This window comes from Lissotriton vulgaris, chromosome 3_1 (genome assembly GCF_964263255.1).
Source record: "Lissotriton vulgaris chromosome 3_1, aLisVul1.2, whole genome shotgun sequence".
Taxonomy (NCBI): Eukaryota; Metazoa; Chordata; class Amphibia; order Caudata; family Salamandridae; genus Lissotriton; species Lissotriton vulgaris.
Window position 1 is genome coordinate 1,245,663,455 of NC_141689.1, and position 27,178 is coordinate 1,245,690,632.

At 46.3% G+C, this 27,178-nt stretch overlaps 1 protein-coding gene across 2 annotated transcripts in view; it reads left to right on the forward strand.

The window, feature by feature from the left end:
* Positions 1 to 27,178, forward strand: part of LOC147727734 (uncharacterized) — a 199,320-nt gene that overhangs the window by 115,073 nt on the left and 57,069 nt on the right. For both annotated transcript variants that reach the window (XM_086961733.1, XM_086961732.1), the window contains one exon: positions 25,623 to 25,733. In XM_086961733.1, coding sequence (XP_086817859.1) covers positions 25,623 to 25,733 — 111 coding nt within the window. The remainder of the gene's footprint in view (positions 1 to 25,622; positions 25,734 to 27,178) is intronic.

Here is a 27,178-nt window from a genome sequence, read left to right on the forward strand (position 1 = left end):
GGAGACAGCGAACAACAAAGGGGCACCAAGGAGGGGGGAGGGGGTTGAAGTGAAGGTGAGGAGAAACCGGAGATTCGCATTTGCTGGGTGCGCAGCAAGGCACAGCAATCTCCGTCTGCAGGACGCGGAGCTCTCTGTGAGGGCTGCATCAGTTTAAAAGGCACATGGCTAAGGGGGGGTAGACTCGCAACCCCCACACCTGCTGGAAGAGGTACCCTGTTGTCAGAATGGCACCTGTGCTGAGGCAGCGCCCCAGAAACAAGAGGTAGCAAAATTGTGTTTATGGAGGTGCCGGGGCGTTTGGGGTGGCTGTCTAATCTCTCAGCATCTAGGACCCCTCGTCCCCTGGGCAACAAGGAGGGGCATGAAGAAGAGACAACAGAGGTTTTCATACACCGTAGATTCCAAACCCGATAATCAGCTGGGGGGTAGGGGGGGTGGGGGGGGGGTGGCTTTGAAAGAAGCACCGCCTGGCAACGGGCAGCATTGGAGGGTGAGAAAGGGCTGAATTTGAAGGGGAATAAGTAAGAATTGAAGCACGGACAACTCAGACGTTCTAAAAGTTAGGTTCATGTTACGCTACGCTATGCTGTGCTTTGTTGTGTTGTGGTGTGGTGTCCTGTGTCGTCACGCTATGCTGTGTTTGGTATGCTATGTTGCGGTGCACTACGTTACGCTATGATATGGTATGTTCTGCTACGTTACATTATGTCACGCTATGTTACGTTTTGTGCATTTGGGCAGCCCATTTGTAAAGGTCTCGTAGCCTGTCATTAGAGAAGGGGCGAGAGAGTGCCATGAGGAGCGGTTTGAGGGTTGGGGGAGAGGAGGAGAAGATGGCGATAGATGTCCGGCCCGGGTGGTAGGGTGGCAAGAATGTAGAAAAGCGGAACTGGAGGGAAGGGTTTCCAGAAATGGAGAGAGCGCGAAGCAGATGCCTATGACTGCAGCAGTGATGGAGGAACGCGGCATGGTCGTGGGTAGTAAGACTGAGGGGGGGTGCTGTCTAGGGAGAGGGGCAGAGGGTGCGATGAAGTGACTGGGGTGGTGGAGGAGGTCTGGGCCCAAGGGTGAGGCTGAAGGAGGATGGGGGGTATGGGAGCGGCTTGGGAGCGGATTCCTTTGAAGTCTGATGCCGAGACTCGGACAAATGGTGCTGTGCGAGCGGCTTCCTTTGAAGTCTGATGCCGAGGCATGGTGTGGGATGTGGCTGGCGATGATATGCACGCACCTGACTCACATGAACTGTACGCGATCCGCAGCTAGGTAGACTTTTCGAACCGCTTACCATAATCTCTCCTATTCAATCCCTACGGGTTAGAATAGGCGAGACCTAAAAATCAAGAAGAGCTGTAAAACAACCCCATTAAGTAGCAGAGGTGACAATGCTGCCTTTGTTTGTAATGAGAAATACAATCCAGCTCATTCCCTGCAGCGAAGGAAAGCTAATTTTCAACAAAGCATTATTCAAAGCAAACTTCACAAGCATTGTGCTCTCGCGATAACACCACCTCTCCTGGTAACCAAGGCGCCTTTTCTTTGTGTGTTTCTCGTAATGAAATAAATAAAGGTAGAAACATAATTGAATAGCAGTAGGAATCACTAAAAATATAAACAAATACAATGCAGGATATTTCCAAGCTTTAGTAAAGATACAAAAGCTTGTATAAAGGAATGTGGCCAATCTGCATTCACAAACAGATGCATAAACAAAAGGAAACCAGACAAACAAGCAGAGCTAGAGCATGCATGTCATGATTCCGAGGCGCTGCTGGCTGAAAGGAAGCATGCATGCACACAGGTACATCTTAAGAACTTTCGGGGCCCTGCGCCTAAAGTATTTTGGGGGCCCTTCGTTCTCACTCTCCTTGCCTCTCTCTCTCTTGCTCTTCTTTCTCTGGTGGTTTATGCACCAAGACATTGACTCCGCCTCTAGGGCATCGATTCTCTGACATGGCAATAAAAGAGGCGAGTGGGGCAAGGAAGCGCAGACAATGGGGCTGGATGACATTGATATGCACTAGGGACCAGGGATAGACCAATAAAGCGGAATCTCAACACTGTGCTATTGAGTCATCACACAGAGCCCAAGACTCAAAGACTAGAGAGGCAGCACTACAAAGTACAGGAACTCAAATGGGACACTGTGTCAAGGACACACAGACCCTGGGCCAGAGAAAAACTGACATGAGTGCAAACCCATACAGCAGCTTTTGATCAAGATCTGGGCATACTCCACTGTTGAAGAAAGAGTCACCTAACCAGTGGAAAATTGGCATTTGGAGTCCCGTGAAGCAAGCTTACCTCCTAGGAGCTCCTCTGGGCAACATTCCGTAACTGGTTTAGCTTATCTCTGCCGCTAAAGAATGCGACCACTTTGGGTCCGTGAATACAGATATAGGTTGCACTACACTGTGTCACCCTACTGGGCATCTTAGTGTCACTCCCCCTGAATCAAAGAGGAAACAGTACTATTGGTATCATTTAGAAACCTCTGCACCACCGGTACTTCTGAGCAATATCTTTTTAGGGCGCCTCCATTCCCTATTCCGCAGGAATAGGAAACGAGCCCTAATGCAGTCAAACCATTTCTTAATGCCAAGGGCTCTCAGAGGATTTTGGGAAGTGCACACCGCCTCGTGCACGAGCTTGCCTGAGCCTTCTGCCTATCAGCCTGCCAGTTCTCCTCCCCTAATTATTCACTTCACTTGTGACTCCCCACATCAAAGCCTCAGCCTCCCTCCCTTGCCATTTGCTTCCTAACCAGCCTGCCTCACATAATTGCATCAGACCCGACACTTCAAAGGAATGCGCCCCGAGAGCCACTTTCACGGCCGTGCATTTCTCTTCCCCCCCTCCCCACAGCAATGCCAGGAGCTTGTTCTTCACTTTTTCTTGTTTGTGAAATCTTGCGTTGTTCATAAATACATAAACAACATGCTTTAGACGTCTTCTTTTGTCCTCAACACTAACACATAAGTTACCCTGGTGCCTCGCCACATGTCCAATTGCTCTTTTTCTGGTAACACCACGCGCACAATAATTGAGTTAGGCTGGTGCCCATTGCTACAAAAGAAGTGCTTCTAAGGAAGGCCTTCTCCTCTGCATCCATAATGGCATTTTGTATATAAAGTTGCCTTTAACCTTTCTGCTCTAAATGTTGTTAGGAGCATTTTGTGCTAAATTGCAAGCACAGCATGCGTGTGGTCTTAAAAAACACATGTGCATAATGTGCGCGCAGTTAATTTGCCGTTATCACAGCATATTAAAAAACACGTGCGTAATGTGCACGCAGTTCATTTGCCGTACCATTGCATTATAAAACTATTTACAAAAATGCCGTACTGCTTATTTGCATAACCAATATGACGCAATGATATACTAATCCAGTCCTGACACTCAGCCACATTTCAAATTAAACGCGCAATTTTTCAGATGTACATTTTCGATGCTTAAAATTGCATTAGCTAAAGTTGCGATCTAGCTTATGGTTCTCATTGTTAATAGCATTTTGCCCTTAAAGTTACCTCACCCTTCAGCTTTAGCTGTTTTAAAATACATCAAGGCAGTCAATGTTGTGCGTCCAGCTAGCGCCATATAGGTGATTTGTTTCTCTTTCTTAGCGCCTCAAAACATAGCACTTGAATTGCTATGGCCCGACACATTTCTAATATTTGCCCTTCTTGATAACAACTCATGCAGAATGCTTATGTTAGCCTGACGCCCATTGCTACACAAAAACTGCTTCTGTGCTAGGCCTTGTGCTTTGGCGTACATGCGTTAGTAAGCATTTTTACAAATTTTGGTTGAAAATATATGGACGCAGACAATGTTGCATATCAATCTGTGAACGCGCACTTTTTCAGCTGTACATTTTCGATAATTAAAATTGCATTAGCTAAAGTTGCGTTTTACCTATGTAAGCTAGCTGCCGTATTTGCACTTTTCGGCTTTAACAGGTTTAAAATACATTGACTAAATTTACGATCTAGCTATGTATGCAGCTTTGCTAGCGCGTTTGCAGTCTTTAGCTTTAGTTATTTGAAATACATCAAGGCAGACAATGTGGCGGGTACAACTAGCGCCATATTGGTAATTTATTTCCTTCCTGCTAGCACCTCAACACTAACAGTTAAGTTACCCTGGCGCCTCGCCACATGTCCCATTTGTTCCTATCCTTGTAACACCTAGCGCACGATAATTGAGTTAGGCTGGCTTCCATTGCTACAAAAGAAGTGCTTCTATAGAACGTCTTCTTCTCTGCATCGGTAATGGCATTTTGCATATAAAGTTGCCTTTAAGCCTTCTGCTTTATATGTTGTTAAAAGCATTTTGTGCTAAATTACTAGTGCAGCATGCATGTGATATTAAAAAGCACATGTGCGTAATATACACGCAGTTCGTTTGCCGTTATTTGTGCATTATCAACCATAAAATTAATGCTGTAATGCTTATTTGTATGCCCATTATGCTGCAATAATCTACTAGTTATCCGTTTCTTAGCATTTTATATGTAGCTTTTCTGTGGTGAGCCCTATAGTTTGCATTGTTAATAGCATTTTGTCTATAAAGTTGCCTCACCCTTCAGCTTTCGCTCTTTTTAAATACATCGAGACAGTCAATGCGGCGCGTCCAGCTAGCGCCATATTAGTGATTTATTTCCCTTTACTAGCGCTTCAGTAAAATTTGTATATAAAGTTGCATTTAACCCTTTTGCTCCATATGTTAGGAGCATGTTGTGCTAAATTGCTCGCACAGCATGCGTGTGGTATTAAAAAACACATGTGCGTAATGTGCACGCAGTTCATTTGCCGTTATCACACCATATTAAAAACGAGGCTGTAGCCAATGGATGCGCGGCTCCAGCGATGACGTGGGCGGCTCGAGAACCACTCCTAGCGCGGCGGCACTGAGGGGGCTCGACCGCCTCAGCCAATGGGAGGGCAGCTCCTTCGTTATTGCTCTCCTGTGCCCCGGCGAGGTCCTAAAGTTATTCACGGCCCCGGGCAGCGGCGTCAATCAGGGGGGCCGCCGTAGTAGGAGGCGGCAGAGCGCTCGGGGTGCCATTAGTGCCTTACCAGATTCGGGGGCGTTCCCGAGGGCTTTTGGCTGACGTAGCGTGACGTCGCCAAAAGCCAAAGAATGTCGGGAACGCCCCCGTGTCTGGTCCGGCATTGACGGACAGGCCCCTCGTCCAATGGCAAGGCTCCATTTACGGAGCCAGCCAATGAATGACGAGGGCCGAGCCAAAGCCACACTACAGTTCTCATTAGGTTTTTGCTGCGCAAAAAAGATGCGCAGAGCGCATCTTTTTGGCGAGGCAAAACCTAACGAGGAGATGAAAGGAGGCAGCGAGCGTGGGGGCTGGCTGGGAGTTCGCTGCGAATAATTGTTGGTGGGGAAAAAAAACGAAGTGTACCGTCTGGAATCATGTCGTGGCATTCCCTTCCCTAGTCATGCATTGCTTTCATCTCCTGCTCGAACCCCAGCTGACGCAACCGCACTTGGCGCACATTCCAACACTCCAGGCACGGGGGTGACCGCTCCCAACCCGCCTCCCTCGCAGCGGCAGCGCAGGTGAATTACGGAAACAAAACTTGTGCACCCAAAGTGCCACCTTTTTTTATACTCCATTCACCACCCTGATGAAAGCGGGGACGGATGGGGGAAATTTATTTGCCCAGGATCACACAGCGTGGGCATCGGGGAATCAGTGATTATACCTCGGGCTCACTCAGTGCCTACCGAAAAACGAATACACAGAAACGCTTTAGAATTTACCGTAATTATCAAAATGCGCAACAGAAATAAAAAAGAAACTGGTGAAAAAGTATGTTCTTTGAGCGCCTAATAATAATTTTAAGATTAATAAGGTCACCCTACACAAAGCACCCGTGAATGTCTCCTGGTGGCCCATCCAGCGCACACAGTGAACAGGTTGCGTGATGGAGTGCAACAAGGGTTTCTAGGCACTTGAATACTTTACAGCAACTTTCCCAGCTCATGTGTGCCATCAGGAATGAGCTTTTAACATATTGTTTTGAAATATGCTATTAAAAGCATAAATGCCACGTTTGCCCTATACCAATATCTGTCATGTGTGACGCCTTCATTCAGTCCGATCGTTTTAGCCAAAGGTTGGTAGAATGCTGGGACCTGTAGTTTCGCTTTTAACATTGTAAGAAAGCACAAAAACAGCTCCAGTTTTCAAAGTGCTTGTGATAAAATAGAAGAATGACTCCTTTGGACAAAGATAACATAGGAACCTTTAGCAACTAATTCAAAGCATACTTTAAAAAGTTTGTTTCAGAAAGCTTGCACCTATTACTTAAGTGAAAATATACTCCACCTGGTTTTCTCCTGCACTTCTAAAGACAAGTAATTCAAAAGACACTTTTTTTGCACGTGATACAGTGTAATTGCTAAAAAACCACAACTGGATGATAGTGAAGATTAATACCCTAGGCAAGAGCACCAGGCGCCGCGTGCTCCGGCTCCCAGCACTGGTTAGTTTTAAATAAACACACCTGTACTGTACACTAAAACACAAAGAGGTCTGTGAAACGGACTAAGGGGTGGATCGCTTCCTTGCACAGCACGAGCATAGGGCGTGCACTGTGCAGGGATGAAAATAAAACCCCTCGCCTATATGACCACCCTCTTCTCACATTACCCCCTTACCTGTGAACGTTTCCCCTGTCCCCAATGAGATCCTCTTTGACGTCAAACGGAGTGAAGCTCAGACAGCACCGTTTCCACTGAGGTCTGTCTGGGAGACTGTAATCCAATGCCCCTGTTCTGAAAATTGCTTGAGGGAAAGGTATCTCGTTTCTGAACATCATCTCCCAGAAGGCCTGTACTACAGATCATGCTATAAAGCGATTAGGCGGGCATGCCGGGAGTTGTAGTGCGGTAGTTCTAGCGTCTACCTGTTAAAGGTGGAGCTGGGCTATCTCTTGTCCAATCAGGTGGGTCTGCTGTGTTCAACGCGGAAAGAGAGGGAAGGGTCAAGAGAATCAGATGAGAGGGAGACGGGAGAGGGTCTGTAACTGGTAAATGGAGACGAGGGGCACTGGGGGAACAGAACTTTGCAAGAGAGAACAACCCCCGGCACACATCGTGCTTGGAAGAGAGGGAGCCGGGGTCTGGGATAGAAAGCCCAAGGCGGGGCTGAGAGCGTAAAGGAAGAGGGAAGGAGGCGCTGCAAGGCTTGGAAGGTAGATCTAACAGGAACAGCGGTCGAAAGAAAGAAAGAACGACAGACAGGTTAAGGCAAGAGCGAAGTATACATTTCTTGGGTGGGAGAGAGAAGCGAGAAGCAAGAGTAGGGAAGAGTTCGATCCATGAAGTCATTTAGGGGTCGCAGATTTGATCCCTGGCTTGCTCCCTGCAAACCCTGGTACTGCCACTGCGACCCCTGACCTCAGAGATGGCAACGTCGTGTCAGGAGCACCGAGGACGAACCGCATTCATTATTCTCAGCCTGTTTTTTATTACACTAATGGCTGTAGCCAATGGATGCGCGGCTCCAGCGATGACGTGGGCGGCTCGAGAACCACTCCTAGCGCGGCGGCACTGAGGGGGCTCGACCGCCTCAGCCAATGGGAGGGCAGCTCCTTCGTTATTGCTCTCCTGTGCCCCGGCGAGGTCCTAAAGTTATTCACGGCCCCGGGCAGCGGCGTCAATCAGGGGGGCCGCCGTAGTAGGAGGCGGCAGAGCGCTCGGGGTGCCATTAGTGCCTTACCAGATTCGGGGGCGTTCCCGAGGGCTTTTGGCTGACGTAGCGTGACGTCGCCAAAAGCCAAAGAATGTCGGGAACGCCCCCGTGTCTGGTCCGGCATTGACGGACAGGCCCCTCGTCCAATGGCAAGGCTCCATTTACGGAGCCAGCCAATGAATGACGAGGGCCGAGCCAAAGCCACACTACAGTTCTCATTAGGTTTTTGCTGCGCAAAAAAGATGCGCAGAGCGCATCTTTTTGGCGAGGCAAAACCTAAACACATGTGCGTAATGTGCACGCAGTTCATTTGCCGTTATCACACCATATTAAAAATCACGTGTGTAATGTGCACACAGTTCATTTGCCGTTACTAGTGCATTATAAAACTATGAAAATAAATGCTGTACTGCTTATTTGTATACCCAATATGACGCAATGATATACTAATCCAGCCCTGACGCTGAGCCACATTTCAAATTTGTTACCTTCGCGTAACACGTCACGCACAATAATAGTTAGCCTGCGCCTATTGCTATAGAAGAAGTGCTTTTATGGCTCCACACCACCTCTCAACTTCACACCACCACTCAACTCCACACCACCGCTCAACTCCACACCACCGCTCAACTCCACACCACTGCTCAACTCCACACCACCGCTCCATCCATCCATCCCCGCACTCCATCCATCCATCCCCGCTCTACACTCCATCCATCCATCCCCCCCCCACACTCCATCCCTCCCCCGCCCCACACTCCATCCCTCCCCCGCCCCACACTCCATCCCTCCCCCGCCCCACACTCCATACCTCCCCTGCCCCACACTCCATCCCTCCCCGGCCCCACACTCCATCCCTCCCCCGACCACACTCCATCCCTCGCCCACACTCCATCCCTCGCCCACACTCCATCCCTCGCCCACACTCCATCCCACGCCCACATTCCATCCCTTGCCCTCTTGCCCTGCCTCTCTCTCGCCCTCCCTCTATCTATCTTTCGCCCTCCCTCTATCTATCTTTCGCACTCCCTTTATCTATCTTTCGCCCTCCCTCTATCTATCTTTCGCCCTCCCTCTATCTATCTTTTGCCCTCCCTCTATCTATCTTTTGCCCTCCCTCTATCTATCTTTCGCCCTCCCTCTATCTATCTATCTATCGCCCTCACTACCCATCGCATCACCACAGCATCACTCAGGGGCACCACAATATCACTATGCGCTACCAGAGCATGTCTGAACGCCACAGCATCACTCAGAGCCACCAAAGCATCAATCTGTGCAACCATTCAACAACAACTGATTCAAATATATTCTCTCAATGTTTCAAACGTTATTACAAATGTCACAAACATGTTTTAATATTTCACTTCTGTTCTTGTATTTTCATTACAATAAAATAAACTAAACATAATCTTCCAAAAAGTTATTTGCAAAAGTTTAAGCTATTGCCATTATAAATTACAATAACTTTTATTTAAGTATTAAATAATGAAAAAAATACAACCCATTGTTATTTTTAATATTAATACATCTAAGTCATGTAAATACAACACATAGTGCATTACAAATGCTATAGGTGTCACGTTTGCAAAAGTTAACACTATTGGCATTGTACATGACAAAGTTATTAATTTAGCTATTTTAAAAACAAAAACATAAATAAAAAATGTGTCATTTACAATACTAATACCTCTAACTTTACTAATGTGAGCCCTATTGCATTGCAAATGCTTGTTGTTACTAGCTGACCAGATGCCCAGTGCTGAGCTCCCACAACCTACATTTGATGCAACCGATTATGTACAAAAGGTTCACCACAACATCCCTCTGTCTACAAAGGGATGCCTTTGACCCATCTACCTACTTCTGCCTTAATGCCCCTCACCTACCTGACTGAAGAACTTTGTAGTGGTGGTGCACTGATACGAAACAAAACTAAACAAGCATTTGCAATGCAATAGGTCTCGCATTAGGAAAGTTTGAGCTATTGGTATTGTAAATGACACATTTTGTATTTATGTGTTGGTTTTGAAAATAGCTAAATTAATAGCTTTGTCATTTACAATGCCAATAGTTCTAACTTTCGCAAATGTGACACCTATAGCATTTGTAATGCAATATGTGTTGTATTTACGTGACTTAGATGTATTGATATTACAAATAACAATAGCTTTAATTTTTTGTTAATAATTAATACTTAAATAAAAGTTATTGTAATTTATAATGGCAATAGCTTAAACTTTTGTAAATAACTTTTGTGGAGATTATGTTCAGTGTATTTTATTGTGACAAAAATCCAAGAACAGAAGTGAAATATTAACATCTTTTTGTGACATTTGTAATAAAGCTTGAAACATTGAGAGAACATATTTGAACCAATTGTTGTTGAATGGTTGCACAGATTGATGCTGTGGTGGCGCTGAGTGATGTTGTGGTGGCGAACGAGTGATGCTGTGGCGTTCAGTGATGATGTGGTAGCGCATAGTGATGTTGTGGTGCCCCTGAGTGATGCTGTGGTGATGCTGAATGATGCTGTATGCTAGGCTATATTTGTTTTGCTATCCTATCTTTTGTTTTTTTGTGCTATGCTATGTTTTGCTATCCTATGCTTTGATTTGTTATGCTATGCTATGCTGTGTTTTGTTATGCTATGCTATGTTTTGTTATGCTATGCTATGTTTTGCTATGCTATGCTTTGTTTTGCTATGCATGTTTTATGCTATGCTATGTTTTATGCTATGCTATGTTTTGTTGTGTTTGGTATGCTATGCTTTGTTTTGCTATGCTATGTTTTGTTATGCTATGCTATGCTATGCTTAGTTATGCTATGCTATGTTTTGTTATGCTATGCTATGTTTTGTTATGCCATGCTATGTTTTGTTGTGTTTTGTTATGCTATGTTTTTTGTGTTTTGTTATGCTATACTATGTTTTGTTATGCTATGCTATGTTTTGTTATGCTATGCTATGTTTTGTTTTGCTATACTATGTTTTGCTATCCTGGTGTGTGTGTGTGTGTGTGTGTGTGTGTGTGTGTGTGTGGTTGTGTGTGTGTGGGGTTGTGTGTATGGGGTTTTGTGTGTGGGGTTGTGTGTTTGTGTGTGGGGGGGCTGTGTATGTGGGGGGGTGTGAGGGGGCAATCTGTGAGGGGGCAGTGCGTGATGGGGCAGTGTGTGAGTGTGCAGTTTGTGAGTGGGCAGTGTGCGAGTGTGTTGTGTGTGTGTGGGGTGTGTGTGTGGTTGCGTGTGTGGGGTTGGGTGTGTGTGGGGTGGGGGGGTTGTGTGTGTGTTGCTCCAGACTGAAAGCGGTTCCCCCATAGAGGTGCCCCCCGGAACAGGAGACTGTGCTCCAAATAAGGACCTCGAGAAGTGATGCAAAGCTCCAGGCTGGGTTTCCAGCCCTCAAGCAATGCTGGCGTGAAGCCATTAATAACGGGCACAAGGCGTGTGACGAGTATGCCGCTCGCACACACACGTACCGCCCGGCTAGGTGCAGTTTTCTAATGTATAGCTTTGGCAATCCTTGGACCTTCGGTAATTCCAAAAAAGCATTATTGCATAGCATTGCATTGTATCGTTGACTGTTCACATTCCTGGCCTACATACATTATGCAACGTTTCTTTGAAGTTACCAGTCCGGACAGTTGTTGTTTGTAATGGCTGCTTATCACCTTAATAACTCTCCCTGTCTCCACCAACCCCCTCCCGCCCGGCCCCCGCAGGTCCCCCTCCCCTTGGTGTCAGGGCCCACCGAGCTGCCACATGGCCGCTGATAAGAGTGATGGATGGGCTGTGGCTGGCTCCACTGGGTCCAGTGCTCGGCTGGGAGCATCTTAGTGCACCGATGGCCGGGAGTCTGGCAGTGTGAGAGGAGGAGAGAGAGGTAGGGCAATGAGGGAATGGAGGGATGCGATGGAGAGAAGCAGGGCAGGGAGGGTGGTGTAGATCAGGGCAGTCTTAGAGGGAGTTGAGAAGTGTGAGGGAGGGAGTGAGGAATCTGGAAAAGAAAGGATTTAATGGAAAAATAACGGGTCGAAAAGAGGAGAGACCAGTGGAGTTAATGAAGAGGGGAAGGGGAAAAGAGAACACGGCTACGGATTAAATAAATTGGTATATAGAGGAAAGAGACGTTGGAGGGAAGAGTAGAATGGAAGAGAGAATGGAGGGAAGGAAAAGAGAGGGTTTAGAGTAGGGAGGGAGGGAAAGAAGGAGAGGGCGGAGGAAGGGAGCACGACAGAGGGTGGACACAGGGAAAGAAACAGGGAGGACAGGAACGGAGGAAGTGACTTTTTCTCACTGGAGAAGTAACAGCTGCAGGAATGTCTCAGATGACAAACAAAACAAAAACAAGAGCTGGGAGAAGCCCTTGGGAGACCAGAGGGTTTAAACAGAAAGGGCAGGTTTAGCCGAGGGTCCCAAGGGCATGTGGCTAGTGCCAAGAATTGTTGAACTGGGGAGGAAATATGGCAAACCTGGTGTTTGTGAGCCTGTGCAAGAATAGAAAACACTGACCTTTCAAGTGGGAAACTGGGGGAGTACAGAAGGGGAAGAAGAGTGTGGTGTTAACCAACCAGGAAGGCATGAAGGGGAGCCAGAGCGCCCTGACCGAATTGGCTCATAGGGAGTTTAAAGAGACATTATTGAGGTGTAAGTTGAATCAGGTTCAATGTGGAAAAGGAGTTTCCCAGTCGAGTGCTGTGCGCCTATGAGGGTCTAGTTGAAAGATGCATGGGCCCTGGTTTAATTGGAATTTGAGGCCCTCATCTGAGTAACTGTTCTCAGAATGTCCGCAAAATAGACAATTTTTTTAGGAAAAAATAAGTGGGGAAAAAAACCTTACAACAGTGGTTCCATCAGGAGTGGAATAATCTTTCCTTTGAAATACGTCACTGTACTTGCTTTTATTTTTGGTATTCCCTTCTGTCAGGGTTCCATAGTTTTTTTGTAATTTATTTTCCCATATTGCACCTTTGTTCCATCCTTCGGATATCACTTCATTAAGATGTGTTGCATTCCCTCAGACAATATGCAGAATTGAATGCATTCTAGGGGCTCACTATACGTTTAATATTGAATTGCAAAATTACCCTTCAGTTAATCACTTGAAAGATATCTTTTAGTTTGCTAATGCAGCTACATGTGCATGACAATTGAAAGAACAGGTTGTGATGCGAGCAAGTAAGATACCAAATGTAAGTATATCGGGGGAGAGGGAGTTAGGAAGCAGGAGTGGGGTTATTCAACCAAATTTGGGGTATTTTCTACTGGCAGATTACTTGCTGCCTTGTTCATCTAAGCTGTCCTGCTTCCTCGACTAGCTCATGTGAATGACCAATGGATGGGGCCGGGTTTCTGGTCGCTTGTGGAAATCTCCAGTTACCCATTTTCAGAGTAAATCTTGGCTGCAGGTATCAGAGTTATGAACATACAGCCAGATTCATCAAGCTGAAATTGGCTCGCAAAGGGCCATATTCTGAGAATCTGGCCCTTTGCGAGCGCTATTTTTGCATTTGGGATTCATCATCCCAAATGCAAAAATCGCAATTAGAGAAATCGCTAAATTGCAAAAAATCACATTTAAGGAATCTCAATTAGAGATTCCTTAAATGCTATTCATGAACCTTTTTAAAATTGCGAATTCGCAATATGGGGCCGCTATTTACCGCGAAGTGTAACTTCGTGGTAAATAGCGAAAACTTAGAAAAATGCACTTTACTGCATTTTTCTAAGTTGTATGTTACACACACACATGTCCTTTGGACATGTGTGTGCGCAACACCAGTGTACATTTGCATTTCAGGGGTGCTACAGGGTGTCCTTTGGACACCCTGGCACCCTTGAAATCGCTTCCTTATTTGCGATTTGCTAATTGCTAATCGCAAATAAGGAATGGCTCCCCATTCATTCCTATGGGCCTTTAGGTCCATAGGAATGAATGGGAAAGCCATTCCTTATTTGCGATTAGCAATTAGCGAATCGCAAATAAGGAAGCAGTAGAAATCGCAAAAAATATTGCGATTTCTACATGCATCCCTTTTTGCGAGTCTTTAATAGCGATTCCTTAAAAATCGCTATTAAGGACTCGCAAAACGGCACTTTGATGAATTTGGGGTATAGTATCCAGTGTGTTCGATTATAGCTTAAAAAAGTACACATACATAAAAGCAACGTTAAGGTCCTGCAGTAAAAAAAAAGCATTTTTAGGAAATATCTTTAATACACGTTGGAGCGTGTCTGACAAAAATAGGCTAAACGGAAACCTTCAGAAAAAAACACTGGATTACTCTAAAACTGATGAGAGATGGCAGGTCCACTAATCCACAGAGACCTCCCAGGCCCAGCCTTTAAACTCCCAGAGCCCAGAAGGCATGCTCACTCTGAATGCCTGTGCTGGTCAGAGCGTGACTGAGAGGTTAAGTACATACAGAGGAATAGTTTGGCTCTGTTTGCGTCTGTGCATAGCGTGACTACTGACTCTGAGGTTTTGTACTCGCCAAGCAATAGTTGCTGTGTGTATGTACGTTGTTTTGAGGTGGTGTTACCCTGAAATTATGTTGAAATCGAGGGGTAAAAAATTGTCGGGTAATAATTGCCCACTACTCACGCATGAAAACAAGTGAAAGAATGTAAGCAAAGCGGAAACAAGAAAATGGAAGTGTGTGAGAGAGAGAGAGAGAGACAGAAGAGGGTGTGTGAGAGAGAGCGAGAGACAGAAGAGAGTGTGTGAGACAGAGCGAGAGACAGAAGAGAGTGTGTGAGAGAGAGCGAGAGACAGACGAGAGACAGAAGAGTGTGTGAGAGCGAGAGACAGAAAAGAGTGTATAAGAGAAAGCGAGAGACAGAAGAGAGTATGTGAGTGAGGTGCCGGGTTTTTAGAGACCCGGTGGTGCCAGGGGACCACACCCAAAGACCTCTGAGTTCTCCCTGTTCTGGACTTACAGAAACACAGAGTCTTCTAGTTGAAGTCAGTGATCGAGTTTTATTGGCTGCAACCAAGTAACATGCGTCCTAGAAGTACGACAACACGGGCCGTAAGTTCTCAGGAGACTGTTCGTTTTTACAGAACCAGCCCTCTCCTTATATACATAGATAACAGCTGCAGGCCAGAATTCTTGAGTTTATGATATGGCTATACAAATATTTCTACAATAATACAAAGAGCGAAGTCATGCTGGTCAGCACATATTTTAGATGTCCAGTTTGTGATGGATTACCCCGCCAGATCCAGAACTCCCATCAGATATCGATGAAACACCAATAAGGTCGGGCACCCTCCCATCATAAAACGGGTCATAAACAAGAATCATGGACAGGTGTATGTGTATGGAAAACAGGGTCTGTATGTAGTGGATGGTTTATGACATGTTGTGCCTTGATGATATCTTGCTCGGCCACTGGGCGAGGAGCTGCCCAAACAGGCTTGGCTGGAGGCAGTGGAGTCAGCTTCGGCCAGGTCATGGGAAAGTCAGCTACGGCGGACGTGTCCTTTTAGATCAAACTCGGTCTTAATCAATTGACTATATGAGGGCAAGTCATAAGATGGATGCCGTTTACAAAATGGAGTCTGAGGGTTCGGGACGGAAACTACGATTTAAGGGTGTTAGCATCACTCAATCGTGACGCAAATGCATAGGGATAATGTCCTAATCATTACCGGTTCGTAGATACCAAATTCGTCATGGTACGACGATATTTTGTGACACGAGTGTTGGACCTCGATATCTGTGAAACAGCAGGGTCCGGATTTGCAGTATCACAGACCCTCCTTTTGCCCTCATATTAGGCAATAACTCACGCTAATCTGAGTCCAAATCTGTGTTGATGAATTCACGGAGATGCTGCTGTAGCATCATTCTGTTGCTCAGTTCGTCCCTTGACACAGGCTTCCGTCGGAGCATTATCGGGGATGAAAATGCAGCAACTAGATTGGATCACTCTACATACACCACCACGGTCTGCAAGTATGACATCTAGGGCAACCCTGTTCTGAAGGGTCATAAGTCGATCCGACTGAAGCTCAGCTGTCAAGTTGCTAAGGGCACCGGCCGTTTCAGTCACGGCGGATTCAACTATTCTCGTCAATTGTCGAATGTTCCTGCTGTTCACCATGGGCCCCCAAAATGGCAGAAAACCCTTTGCGAAGTCTCCAAACTCCTGACCCGCAGTGTCGTCTTGACTCACGACACCCCTAACTGTCCTTGTCCGATGGTAATCTGCCCCGGCCGTGTAGGTGGGTGGCAGCAGAAACGAGATAAAACATGTGCCCGAGAAGTCAGGGGGCAACCATGTGTAGGCTTTGTCATGGCAGACGAAATAGGTGCCTTTAGCCTCCAAGAATGGAGGGGAAGTTCGGGAGGCAAACACATACGTCTCCGTGCATATGCTCTTCCCCAACTGCGCTTTGGGATCCCTGCCAATACCTTGCAGACATAAGTGACCTCGGTGGGGCACTATCCAGACTGGGGAGGATTTCTTTGATTTCTGGCTCTCACTTAAGGTAATCCCATACTTGGTGATGTTCCACCTGCTGTATGGGGTAAACTCATCTTTGGGAGTTGCTCTAACCGTGTCAATATCTCTACTCATATTTCGGATCCCTGCCACTAGTGCCTTATTGTTTGAGTTCTCCCCTCGAACGTATGGTTCAAGGGAAAACAGGAACATGGTCTGGAAAGCCCACAGAGAACCAAAATAACTAAATGGCAGGACAAAGTAAGGGATGCCCTTATCTGTAGTGTGTGGCATGAGTCCGCATATCCAACAATTCGATGTGTTCATTATAGACTGGTGCTGGTGTAGGAGCTGGATAAAGGAGTTATTTACGAATTCTAGTCTTCTAGCAGACTCGTGTTCATGTAGAGGGTGAAAGGAGTGTGTGGGAACAGTAGGAGGTGGTGCGAGCTGTGTGCTGTGCATGAATGGAACTCGAAAAATGGACAGAGCATAGCCAGTTAAAAACATTATTATACTACACAACATTGAGATGCTTAACACTAGAGTTCGTCTTTTTGCCATTACAGTACATATTTTCTTTTCAAAGGTCATGTGTCTAGCAGGTCTCTCAACCCCTGGAAACTCCATCCTCTGGTTGCTGCCCGCGGTGGGAGGTTGCTTCTGCCAAGATGTGCGCTCTGTCCAGTCCGGGGTAATTCCCTCAGACTGACCAGAACCGTTGACCTAGGCGTCCCCGGCTGCACTCCTCAGACTTCAACCGCGGCCCTAGCAGCAGAACCGGATGGCGGTTCAAAAATCAAAAATGAGCTAGTTCCCTGGGCGAGAGAGCTGTGAAATCAAAAATAGTTCATGGGAAAAAGGGGGAAAATCGCAAAATTCGATTATGTCAGTTCCTTGGTCTTGACCTCAGGTTATATTGTTCCTTTCCAGGCACGGTGTGATCTTCAAACAATGTTTCAGGTTCTGTAGTGTCCAACTGCATCGACGGTGGCACAGATCCTTGCAAAATACAATCGCTCTCTTTGTCGGTACCAGTTCCTTTTAATCGTGCATCGCTGAAGGGGACAAAACGAGGTGTAAACTCAGTTTCGGAGTCAGCACCTCCTTGCCGGACCCATCGGTCATATGGAAGGGGGAGCGGGACCCTTTTGCAATGGGCGCCGTGCACCCAGTGTTTCTTCCCGAGGACACGTACTGCAGAGCGGGTGGACAGCAAAACCTGGAAAGGTCCGGTCCAGCGAGGCTCCTCGTTCTTTGTTCATCTGAAATTCCGAATCAGGATCCAGGAGCCGGGTTCGATGGCGTGGCCTGGATCGTCAGACGCCGGTGGAGAGGAGCTGTGGACCTGTTGATGTAAAGCATGCAGTTTAGTTGTCAGTTCGTGCAAATAGTCAAACAGTGCAGGGTACTCTATTTCACTGAGCCTCCTGGGTCTCGGTACTCCCCATATATTTGCTGGGCGTCCGATCACGATCTCGTGTGGGCTAAGTCCTAATCTGGAATGGACAATCATCCTGGTAGACAGGAGTGCTAAAGGCAGGGCGACTGGCCACTTGAGACCTGTGCTGGCTTGGATCTTGGCCAGTTTCAATTTTAACGTGCCATTATAGCACTCTACCAATCCTGCCGATTGGGGATGATTTGCAGCATGGAACTTCTGGTGGATGCCTAGACACTCACACACTCTCTTCATCACTCGTCCCACGAATTCACTTCCGTTATCACTCCAGACAATTCTAGGCATGCCAAATCTAGGGAAGAATTCCTTGACAAGGGCTTTGGCAGTTGACAATGCAGTGTTGTTCTTAAGAGGGTACGCTTCTACCCACCTGGAGAAGGCGCAAACGACAACAAGGACATATTTCAGGTTATTGCACCTCTCCATGTGAATGAAATCGAGTTGCAAGACCTCGACGGGTACGTTGGAGGTGCAAAATGACCAGCTGGGGTTGGGGTTCCCCTACCGGGATTGTGCTTCAAACACACCATACAATTTCTGACCAGATTCTCTGCACATTTTGGGATACCACTATTCTGCCATACTGGGGCCATCAGCTTACATATTCCTTTCACACTGATGTGTGCCATTCCATGGGCCATCGTTACCACTGCGAGCACATAGGCGTTGAGTAACAACCATCGCTGATGTTCTGACAGTTCGACCCAACAACCGTTCGCGTCTAACCTACCCTTGCTTTCTCTCCATTCATTCACCTCTTTCTCGGTAGCATCAGCTTGTATAGACTTCACGCTTTCAATGGTGTCCTCACACATACCCACATCAGGGGTCCATCTAGCAGGACCTACAACATACATCCGACTCATTGTGTTCCTTGCAGTCTCTTTCGCGACCTCATCGGCAAATGCATTCCCTCGGCCAACATCATCTCGGATTTTCCTATGCGCGCTGCACTTCACAATCGCAACCTGTAGGGTCAAGGTCAGTGACTCGAGAAGGTCGTGTACTAGCTGGCCGTGTTGGATTTTCGCACCATGTGACGTCAGGAACCCACGTTCACGCCACAATCTTCCAAAACTGTGGGCTACGCCAAAGGCGTACTGACTATCAGTGTACACATTCACTCGTTTTCCTTTCGCCAACACACATGCTCTTGTGAGTGCGACTAGCTCTGCTGCTTGTGCAGAATTCTGGGGGATGCGAGCTGTCTCTACAATCGTGTGTAATGTTGTCACGGCATATGCTGCAGTCGTATCACCATTTGGCAACTTGAAACATGAACCATCAACCCATAAATTATCATTACATTCAGGGAAGGGAGTGTCCTGCAAGTCTACTCTCCCTTTTGTCTCTTCCTCTGTCCTAAAGCAGCAATCATGTTTGTCGACCTCTTCTGTCTCTGCTGGTGGAATGGGTAGTAACGTAGCAGGGTTGAGTGTATCACACCTCTTTATGTGAATGTGACTTGCTAACAGGGTCAATTCATAACTGGATAGTCGAGCACTAGTTAGGTGTTGCGTTTTCGTCCTGTTTAGTAGGATATCTACTGCATGTGGGACCATAACGGTCAGAGTATTATTCATGACTAACCCAGCCGACTGTCGAATACAGACAGCCGCTGCAGCAGTGGCCCTCAAACAACTTGGTAATGCCCTAGCTACAGGATCTAGAGTCGCGGAGAAATATGCACATGGGCGTTGTTTGTCCCCTAAGTGCTGCGTCAAGACTGATAATGCGCAACCTTCCTTTTCATGGACGTATAATGTAAAAGGCTTGCTGTAGTCGTGGTTGCCCAACACAGGAGCCGAACATAATGCCTCACGCAACTCATGGAAACTCGCCTGACAATCTTCAGACCAAGGCAAAGGATTGGGTGTGTCTTTACGCATTAATGCCAGCAAGGGCTTGGCCAACAGTGAGAAATTCGGTATCCATTGTCTACAGTATGATGTAATGCCCAAGAAGGCACGCACTTCTCTTTGTGTCCTTGGGACACTCAGTTCTGCAATTGCCTGTATTCTTTCTGGGGTCAGTCTCCTTCCCTCCTTCGATAAGATGTGACCTAAGTAGGTTACTTCTTGTCGGCAAAATTGTAATTTGGAAAGCGAGACCTTGTGCTTCATGTCACATAAATGACGCAACAAGGACAACGTAGCTTGCTTGCAAACCTCTTCAGTATCTGCAGCGATCAGTAAATCGTCTACATACTGAATCAGAGTCGCGCCACCAGGTAGAACAATCGTATCTAGTTGTGTTTTCAGAGCCTGACTGAATATTGATGGACTCTAACAGTAGCCCTGAGGAGCGCATCTGAAGCGGAAGCTTCGCCCTCCTAAATTGAAGCCAAAGATATCTCTGCTCTCCTCGGCAATCGGGATGCTGAAGAAGGCATTCTTCAGGTCAATCACTGAAAACCAATTGGCTGAGGCTGGGACCATTGTCAATAAGGCAGTAATGTCGGGGACGACTGGAAACTGTGGTACAACGATCTTATTCACTTCCCTTAGATCGATCACAAATCGGTACGCAGGGGGCTGTGAAGGATCGGTACGCTTTAAGACAGGCAAAACAGGACTGTTACAAATGTTGCCTGTAGTCTCTTCGATGACATCTTTCGCAATCAGATCGTGGACTATCTCTAGCAAAGCCTTTTCACATTATTTTGACATTCTATATTGGGGGAATACGTGGCAACCTGACATTAGCTTTCAATGTTATGACATACGGTGCTATCTCCAAACGACCTACATCATTTGAACCATTCGCCCAAAGTACATCTGGAAGAGATGACAACTCAGTCGGAATTCTTTCCTTTGACAAATACATCGGGGAAATCACTTTCTTACCAAGGGTGAGTTGTACTCCCGAAGGAGAACAATACAAAGTCGCATATAATCTCTTCAGCAAATCCAAACCTAACAAATTTTTGCCACAACCTGTTGTAAGGATGAGGGGTGCTTCTAATTCGCATGGGCCAACAGAAAGGGACATGGGACTGGAGATCGGGTTTCTAACAGGGGCGCCAGAAAAACCTACTGAAACATTCATTTCGCCGGACAAAGGTGCGCCAGGAAGTTTTGAGTGCATAATAGAACTTTTTGTAGCACCAGTATCCAGCAGAAATAGCTCCGACACTCCTGATGTAATCACCTCAACATAAGGTCCATTCGGATCTACTGGAACTGAAACAACTCCCTCTCTTTGTCCATGGCTGTCCTAGCAATTATTACCCTCATTCTCGTTTTCTGCGTAATAGTCATCTGCATAGTACTGAGCTGACCTGGAAGATGCATTATTCTGTTGGTCAAAGCTATTCATAGAATTCTGAGGCGGAAAAGAAATGGTATTCTGGGAGAAATTTCCACGGCCCCTTCCTCGAGGAGCCTGTTAAACACCTCTACCTCTTGCGCCGGAGACAGCGTTTAAACGTCGTGCAAGAGCTTGGCAATTACTTTTGAAATGACCCTCTTCTTTGCAATATGCACATTGATTCGGGCCATACGGAGAACGCTGGTGGGAAAACTCGTTTCCTTGCGCGTTTCTCGAATACTGCTGTGGTTGCTGATAATTGGGCTGACTAGGAGTGCGAAGCGGATAGGATTGTTGGAGAAGGACTTTAGTTTTTAGTTCTTTAGTCTTCTTGTCTGACTTATCTAGCTCGTCTTTGCGTCTATTTTCATAGTACTGGGCTGTGGCTAAAATCTGCGCTGACGTGGAAACCGCCCAAGCACTCTCTGAATCTTTCAATTTATTGCACAGTTCATGAAGCAGATTATGTACAAATTTGTCTACAAACAATCTTTGGCCACCCTCGGTAGCCATGTCTGACCACTATGATCAGTGAAAGTCTCCTCAAACCTCGTGAAAAAGTCAGACACATTCTCATCTTTCTTTTGCTTGCACGCAGATAGCTTGTCCCAATTTACACGTAATTCAGGCATTAACGTTTTCATGTACGCGATAATCCTACCAGGAAGATCTGCTATTAAAGGCTCAGGTTTAGAACCACCTACTTGTCTAGCATCTGTAGCAGTAATATTAGCCCATGAGTCACCTAGTTCTTGATCATGATCTACATGACGAATTTTACTCCATAAAGGATGCGGAACAACATTCCCAAACAACATGTCTATATCTGCTAAATTCATTATACATGAGCTGGCAGTCTGTGATAATTCCTTGTAATATCCTGCTGGGTTTTTACGGGGATCGGGTAGTGTCTGTTTGAGTGCTAAAACTTCGGATCTTTTCCAGGGGACATGTACCCATACACGCTGGAAATGCGGTGGAACAGGTGGTTGTGCATTCGCATCACCTTCCCTCCATACCGGAGGAACCTCTCTCATGGGGTACTGTCGCGCCTTTTTCCTACCCGACATATCATCCTCATTAAACGATCTAGAGCTGTTTCCCTTACTCCTATAAGATAACAACAGATCCATTGCTTTTTCAACATCTGCACCTATAATCATGCCCTCGTAAAATTTGAATCGCATGCGGGCTAGTTCCTGCATTCTGCGTTTTGGGTCATTGTCTTGTAAATCTTCCCAGAGGTACACACACATTTCTTCAAATACATATCTTTGAGTGGATGAATCCCACTGACAGAAGACTTCCATAACAGACTGAACATCATATCTTACAGTATCAGTAACCCATTTGCGTGCTAACTCATTCAGTACTTCTCTTTCCTCGTAGTCGGGTAGTTGACTACGCAACTGTCTACGTTCTGGTTTAGGGGTCGTTTTAGGCGACCCAAAGAAGGGCGAGAATAGACCAGTGACAGTACTTGCCACTCTCTGTCTGACAGAAGGAGAAGCTTGCGGCGAGGCAGATGCGCCAGAAAAGACAGGCTGATGTAAAGAGGAAGTCGAAGCAACAGCAGAGGAAGTCGAGGCAGTAGCAGACGTAGTATCGTAGTGAATAGTTGGAGCAGTAGGCAAAGTTTTGGAAGTAGATGGAGTATGTAGCAAAGGCGGCGGCCCTTGAGAAGGCTGCGCCGGAGAAGTAGGAACCAGCTGAAGAGGAGCTGGTGCTTGTGCAAGAGCTGCTTTTCGTGCGCCAGGGCGCGGTATAACAATACGCCTCGGGGTCCAACAATACTCGATGTATATGGGGGTGGTGAGTTCAATAAATGGGACATTAATGAATCTTTCTCGGATGTTCCCTTTGAGTCTTGTCCCCCATGTGGTAACATCGGGTAGCATTTATCTATTGCTAGTTTCTTGCTTCTGAGCATTTGTTCACTTTCCTGCTCTTCCTCATTATCCCTGTATGCGATGGCAGCTTGTACCATCAACATGCCTCTTTTATTCTTCTTTGCTAATTTTATTTCTTTCTGTTTGGCTTCTTTGCGCCATAAGCGAAAAGAGTCAAACATCGCCAGCCGGGCTTTCTTCTTGAACAATTTGACCTCGAGGTTATCTAATATTTCTGAGTCAAAACTACCATATTGGGGCCATTTTAAAACACCATCCTTGCGGGTGTATTTTATCCATACCTCATTATATGTGATAGGACCTACTCCGTGCTTTATATATAACTCATATGTTGGAGTTCCAATCGGAGGAACCGGACACGAATCCTCTAATCGGGAGTCCTTACTACAACCAAGACAAAACAAGTTTCCAAGTCTGCTGAGACCAGGCATCTTCGCTCACTAGTCTAGCTTCAAACTTCAAGGGATTATCTAATTATGATATTGTCGTGAATACACGAACCCCTCGGTTTTGGTGCTTGCAAGAACCAATACAAACCGTATCTCTGGGATACCAAAACTAAGAACCAAACTAAGAACTGGGAGACGCTCCACTTATATTTAACTGAATATTGAAGATCGGTGACGTCACTAGAAGACTCGTCTGTCGTTTCGCTCTACCAAGGATCACTGGGTCCAAAACAGGGCGATAGTCAGGGCAGCAGTCTTTCGTAGTCGTCGGGACGCGGGGAACCTCGCAGCAAAGACCTTCGGAACCACGTCGACATGCAGGGGTCGCTGAAGTGGCTGGCCGTCCTCCAGAATTTTCACACGAAGCTCCTCACGAACATCTGGCTAGGACCGTCACCGCTTGATATCGCCTCGAGTTGGGCGCCAACTGAGGTGCCAGGTTTTTAGAGACCCGGTGGTGCCAGGGGACCACACCCGAAGACCTCTGAGTTCTCCCTGTTCTGGACTTACAGAAACACAGAGTCTTCTAGTTGAAGTCAGTGATCGAGTTTTATTGGCTGCAACCAAGTAACATGCGTCCTAGAAGTACGACAACACGGGCCGTAAGTTCTCAGGAGACTGTTCGTTTTTACAGAACCAGCCCTCTCCTTATATACATAAATAACAGCTGCAGGCCAGAATTCTTGAGTTTATGATATGGCTATACAAATATTTCTACAATAATACAAAGAGCGAAGTCATGCTGGTCAGCACATATTTTAGATGTCCAGTTTGTGATGGATTACCCCGCCAGATCCAGAACTCCCATCAGATATCGATGAAACACCAATAAGGTCGGGCACCCTCCCATCATAAAACGGGTCATAAACAAGAATCATGGACAGGTGTATGTGTATGGAAAACAGGGTCTGTATGTAGTGGATGGTTTATGACATGTTGTGCCTTGATGATATCTTGCTCGGCCACTGGGCGAGGAGCTGCCCAAACAGGCTTGGCTGGAGGCAGTGGAGTCAGCTTCGGCCAGGTCATGGGAAAGTCAGCTACGGCGGACGTGTCCTTTTAGATCAAACTCGGTCTTAATCAATTGACTATATGAGGGCAAGTCATAAGATGGATGCCGTTTACAAAATGGAGTCTGAGGGTTCGGGACGGAAACTACGATTTAAGGGTGTTAGCATCACTCAATCGTGACGCAAATGCATAGGGATAATGTCCTAATCATTACCGGTTCGTAGATACCAAATTCGTCATGGTACGACGATATTTTGTGACACGAGTGTTGGACCTCGATATCTGTGAAACAGCAGGGTCCGGATTTGCAGTACCACATGAGACAGAGCGAGAGACGGAAGAGAGTGTGTGAGAGAGAGCAAGAGACAGACAAGAGACAGAAGAGAGTGTGTGAGACTGAGCGAGAGACAGAAGAGAGTGTGTGAGAGAGAGCGAGAGAGAGAGAAGACATGGTGTGAGAAAGAACGCAAAGCCAGAAGATATGACATGAAGAGAGGGCGTGTTTGACAGAGAACGGGGGCAAAGAGTGAAACAAAGGGAGGGAGCGGATGCCGGGATGGTGGGCGCAGAGAGGCGAGGACTAAGAGAGACAGGGTGAGGCTGAATAGACAGAAGCGTGGTTAGAGAAAATGAAGCATAGCAGCAAGTTAGCAGAGCTGGATAGAAAGGAGAATTCTGCATGAGGGGCAGAAGTGAGTAGGGTATGGAATGCAGGAGTTGGGGCAAGGCAGTGGGGAAGAGGGACAGCAAGTGAGAGCAACCATGCCAGCATTCCGATTCACGAGCAGATGCTCCTGTTTATGACCTGCGGAGCGCGTGAAGTGGCTGATGGCAAATGGAATCAGAGCGTCCGCGGTCGCTTTTATGTTCTTGTCTTGTCTTGCTTTGTGGGAGGGGTAGGGGGAGCAAATTCCTGTGCACGCGCCTGACTAACATGAACTGTACGTGCTCCGCAGTGGGTAGACTTTTCGAAACGCTTACTATAAATCTCGCCTACCATCCCTACGGGATGGAATAGAGGAGACCTAAAAAATAGGCGTGAAACCCACCCCAAATACACTGAAGTGATTTGCGAGGGAATGCCTTCATGACTTCTCACTACACAACCAACAAATCTCCAGCGCTCACATTTAGAATGTTCTTATTTGCTTTCCACTCACGTGTGCACCCCAAAAACAACTACTAAGAATATACACATTTTGGTAAATGACTGCATAAATGCTCATACCTTTGGTGAAATACGTCTCTACCTAAAAAAGTAATTTTCCCGTCTTTAGTACTTACAATTACTTTTAACCTATTCCTTATTCCACAGAATTGTCATTTCACAACACTAGATTTGTTTTGAAGAAGGAAAAGGCCCCTGAAAGTCTACATGATCAGTCGGGTGTAGAAAAGGAAGATGGCAGAGCCCACCCCAACTTTGGTAGGTTTCACATGTTTTTCAACTATTGCTGTGCGGACAGTGATGATGAGGGAACCCTTTTCAGCTACCTCTACAGCAATGCATTTATGGAGTAAACTCTGATGACCTTTTCTCTGTACTTTACAAAACCCTAAAAAGTTGTTGCTTTTTCCGTTTGGGCGATGACCTCTTTATCTTCTCTTAGATGTTATACACGTGATCCTAGGCTGTCACGTGGTGAGATCCAGGAAGTGTGACCACACTTTTATATAGTAAAGTGCAGATACAGTTTTTTGGCAAAAACATAACCCGTTCTTCTCTATAAATTATTTGAGATTTCTCGAATCAACACGTCTTCGCATGTATCTATGTATAATACTTTTGGAAATACGTTTTACTCCGATTCACCTCCGTTTTATGAAGTTCCTCCAACAATTGAAGTTGGAAGTGGCACGAGAGGCAGACAGGAAGTTCAGTGTTTAGAACTAATAAACCATCAACCAACAATGGAATTAAACCTTTATGTTTTTCCATTGCTCTTGCAATGAATGTATTGGATGCGCACATATCCCTCCTATAATATAATATGTTACTTCAGCAGTTTAAGACATTTCACAAAATGAAGCAGTCCAGGAAAGGCAAAAGCGTATACAGAGTGTCAACATAGCTAGATAAAAATACTTCTCGATTTGAAAGTGCTGCAGATGCCATAGCGTGAGCATTATGTACCCTTTAAGTACCTATATCAAGAGACTTCTTTCTTTTTAGGTCTCGCTGAAATAACGCGCATGCGTTCTCAGCGAGACTTAAGTAAGGGGCATTAAAAAATGCTCCCAAGCAGGCAGATTGCCTACAGTGCATGTGTGCAGTCGCGTGCACATCAAACACCATCTGCCAGCCTGTGAGCCTCTCTCCACACTCACACTTCAAAGGAATCCGCTCCCCCGCCACGCAATGCCGAGAGCTTGTTGTTTACACACAACACCCCAGCTGCTTTTGACCCAACACATCTATCTCCCTGCTCTGTTGTTTCACCCAGCCCCCTGCTTCAGCCATGTCCTGCGCTGTCCTGTACTCCATTTTAAACCTAATTAGTTGGCTATGATTTGGGAAGCATTCTTACATTTATCGAGAACTTTACCCCATCACAGGCTCTAAAACAGTCAAACTATTCTGAAACGCAGCTGGTCCTTCTGGTGCCCTCCATTGTTCCCACATGTCCGAGTTTGGACTCAGCATCTGGTAAATTCTTTTGAACGTGCATTCAGCACAATACTGGGAACATACTGTGCATCAAGCTGGTTTTCCCGGCCCACACTTTCACTTAATGACCAGACTGAGGTTTTAGGAGCACTGTTAGCAGAGTTTGTTTCCCGTTTAACACGCAGGTTTAAGTGCGCCCTCACATACTGTACCCTCACTCACTCTGCACCCTCACACACTCTGCACCCTCACACATTCTGCAC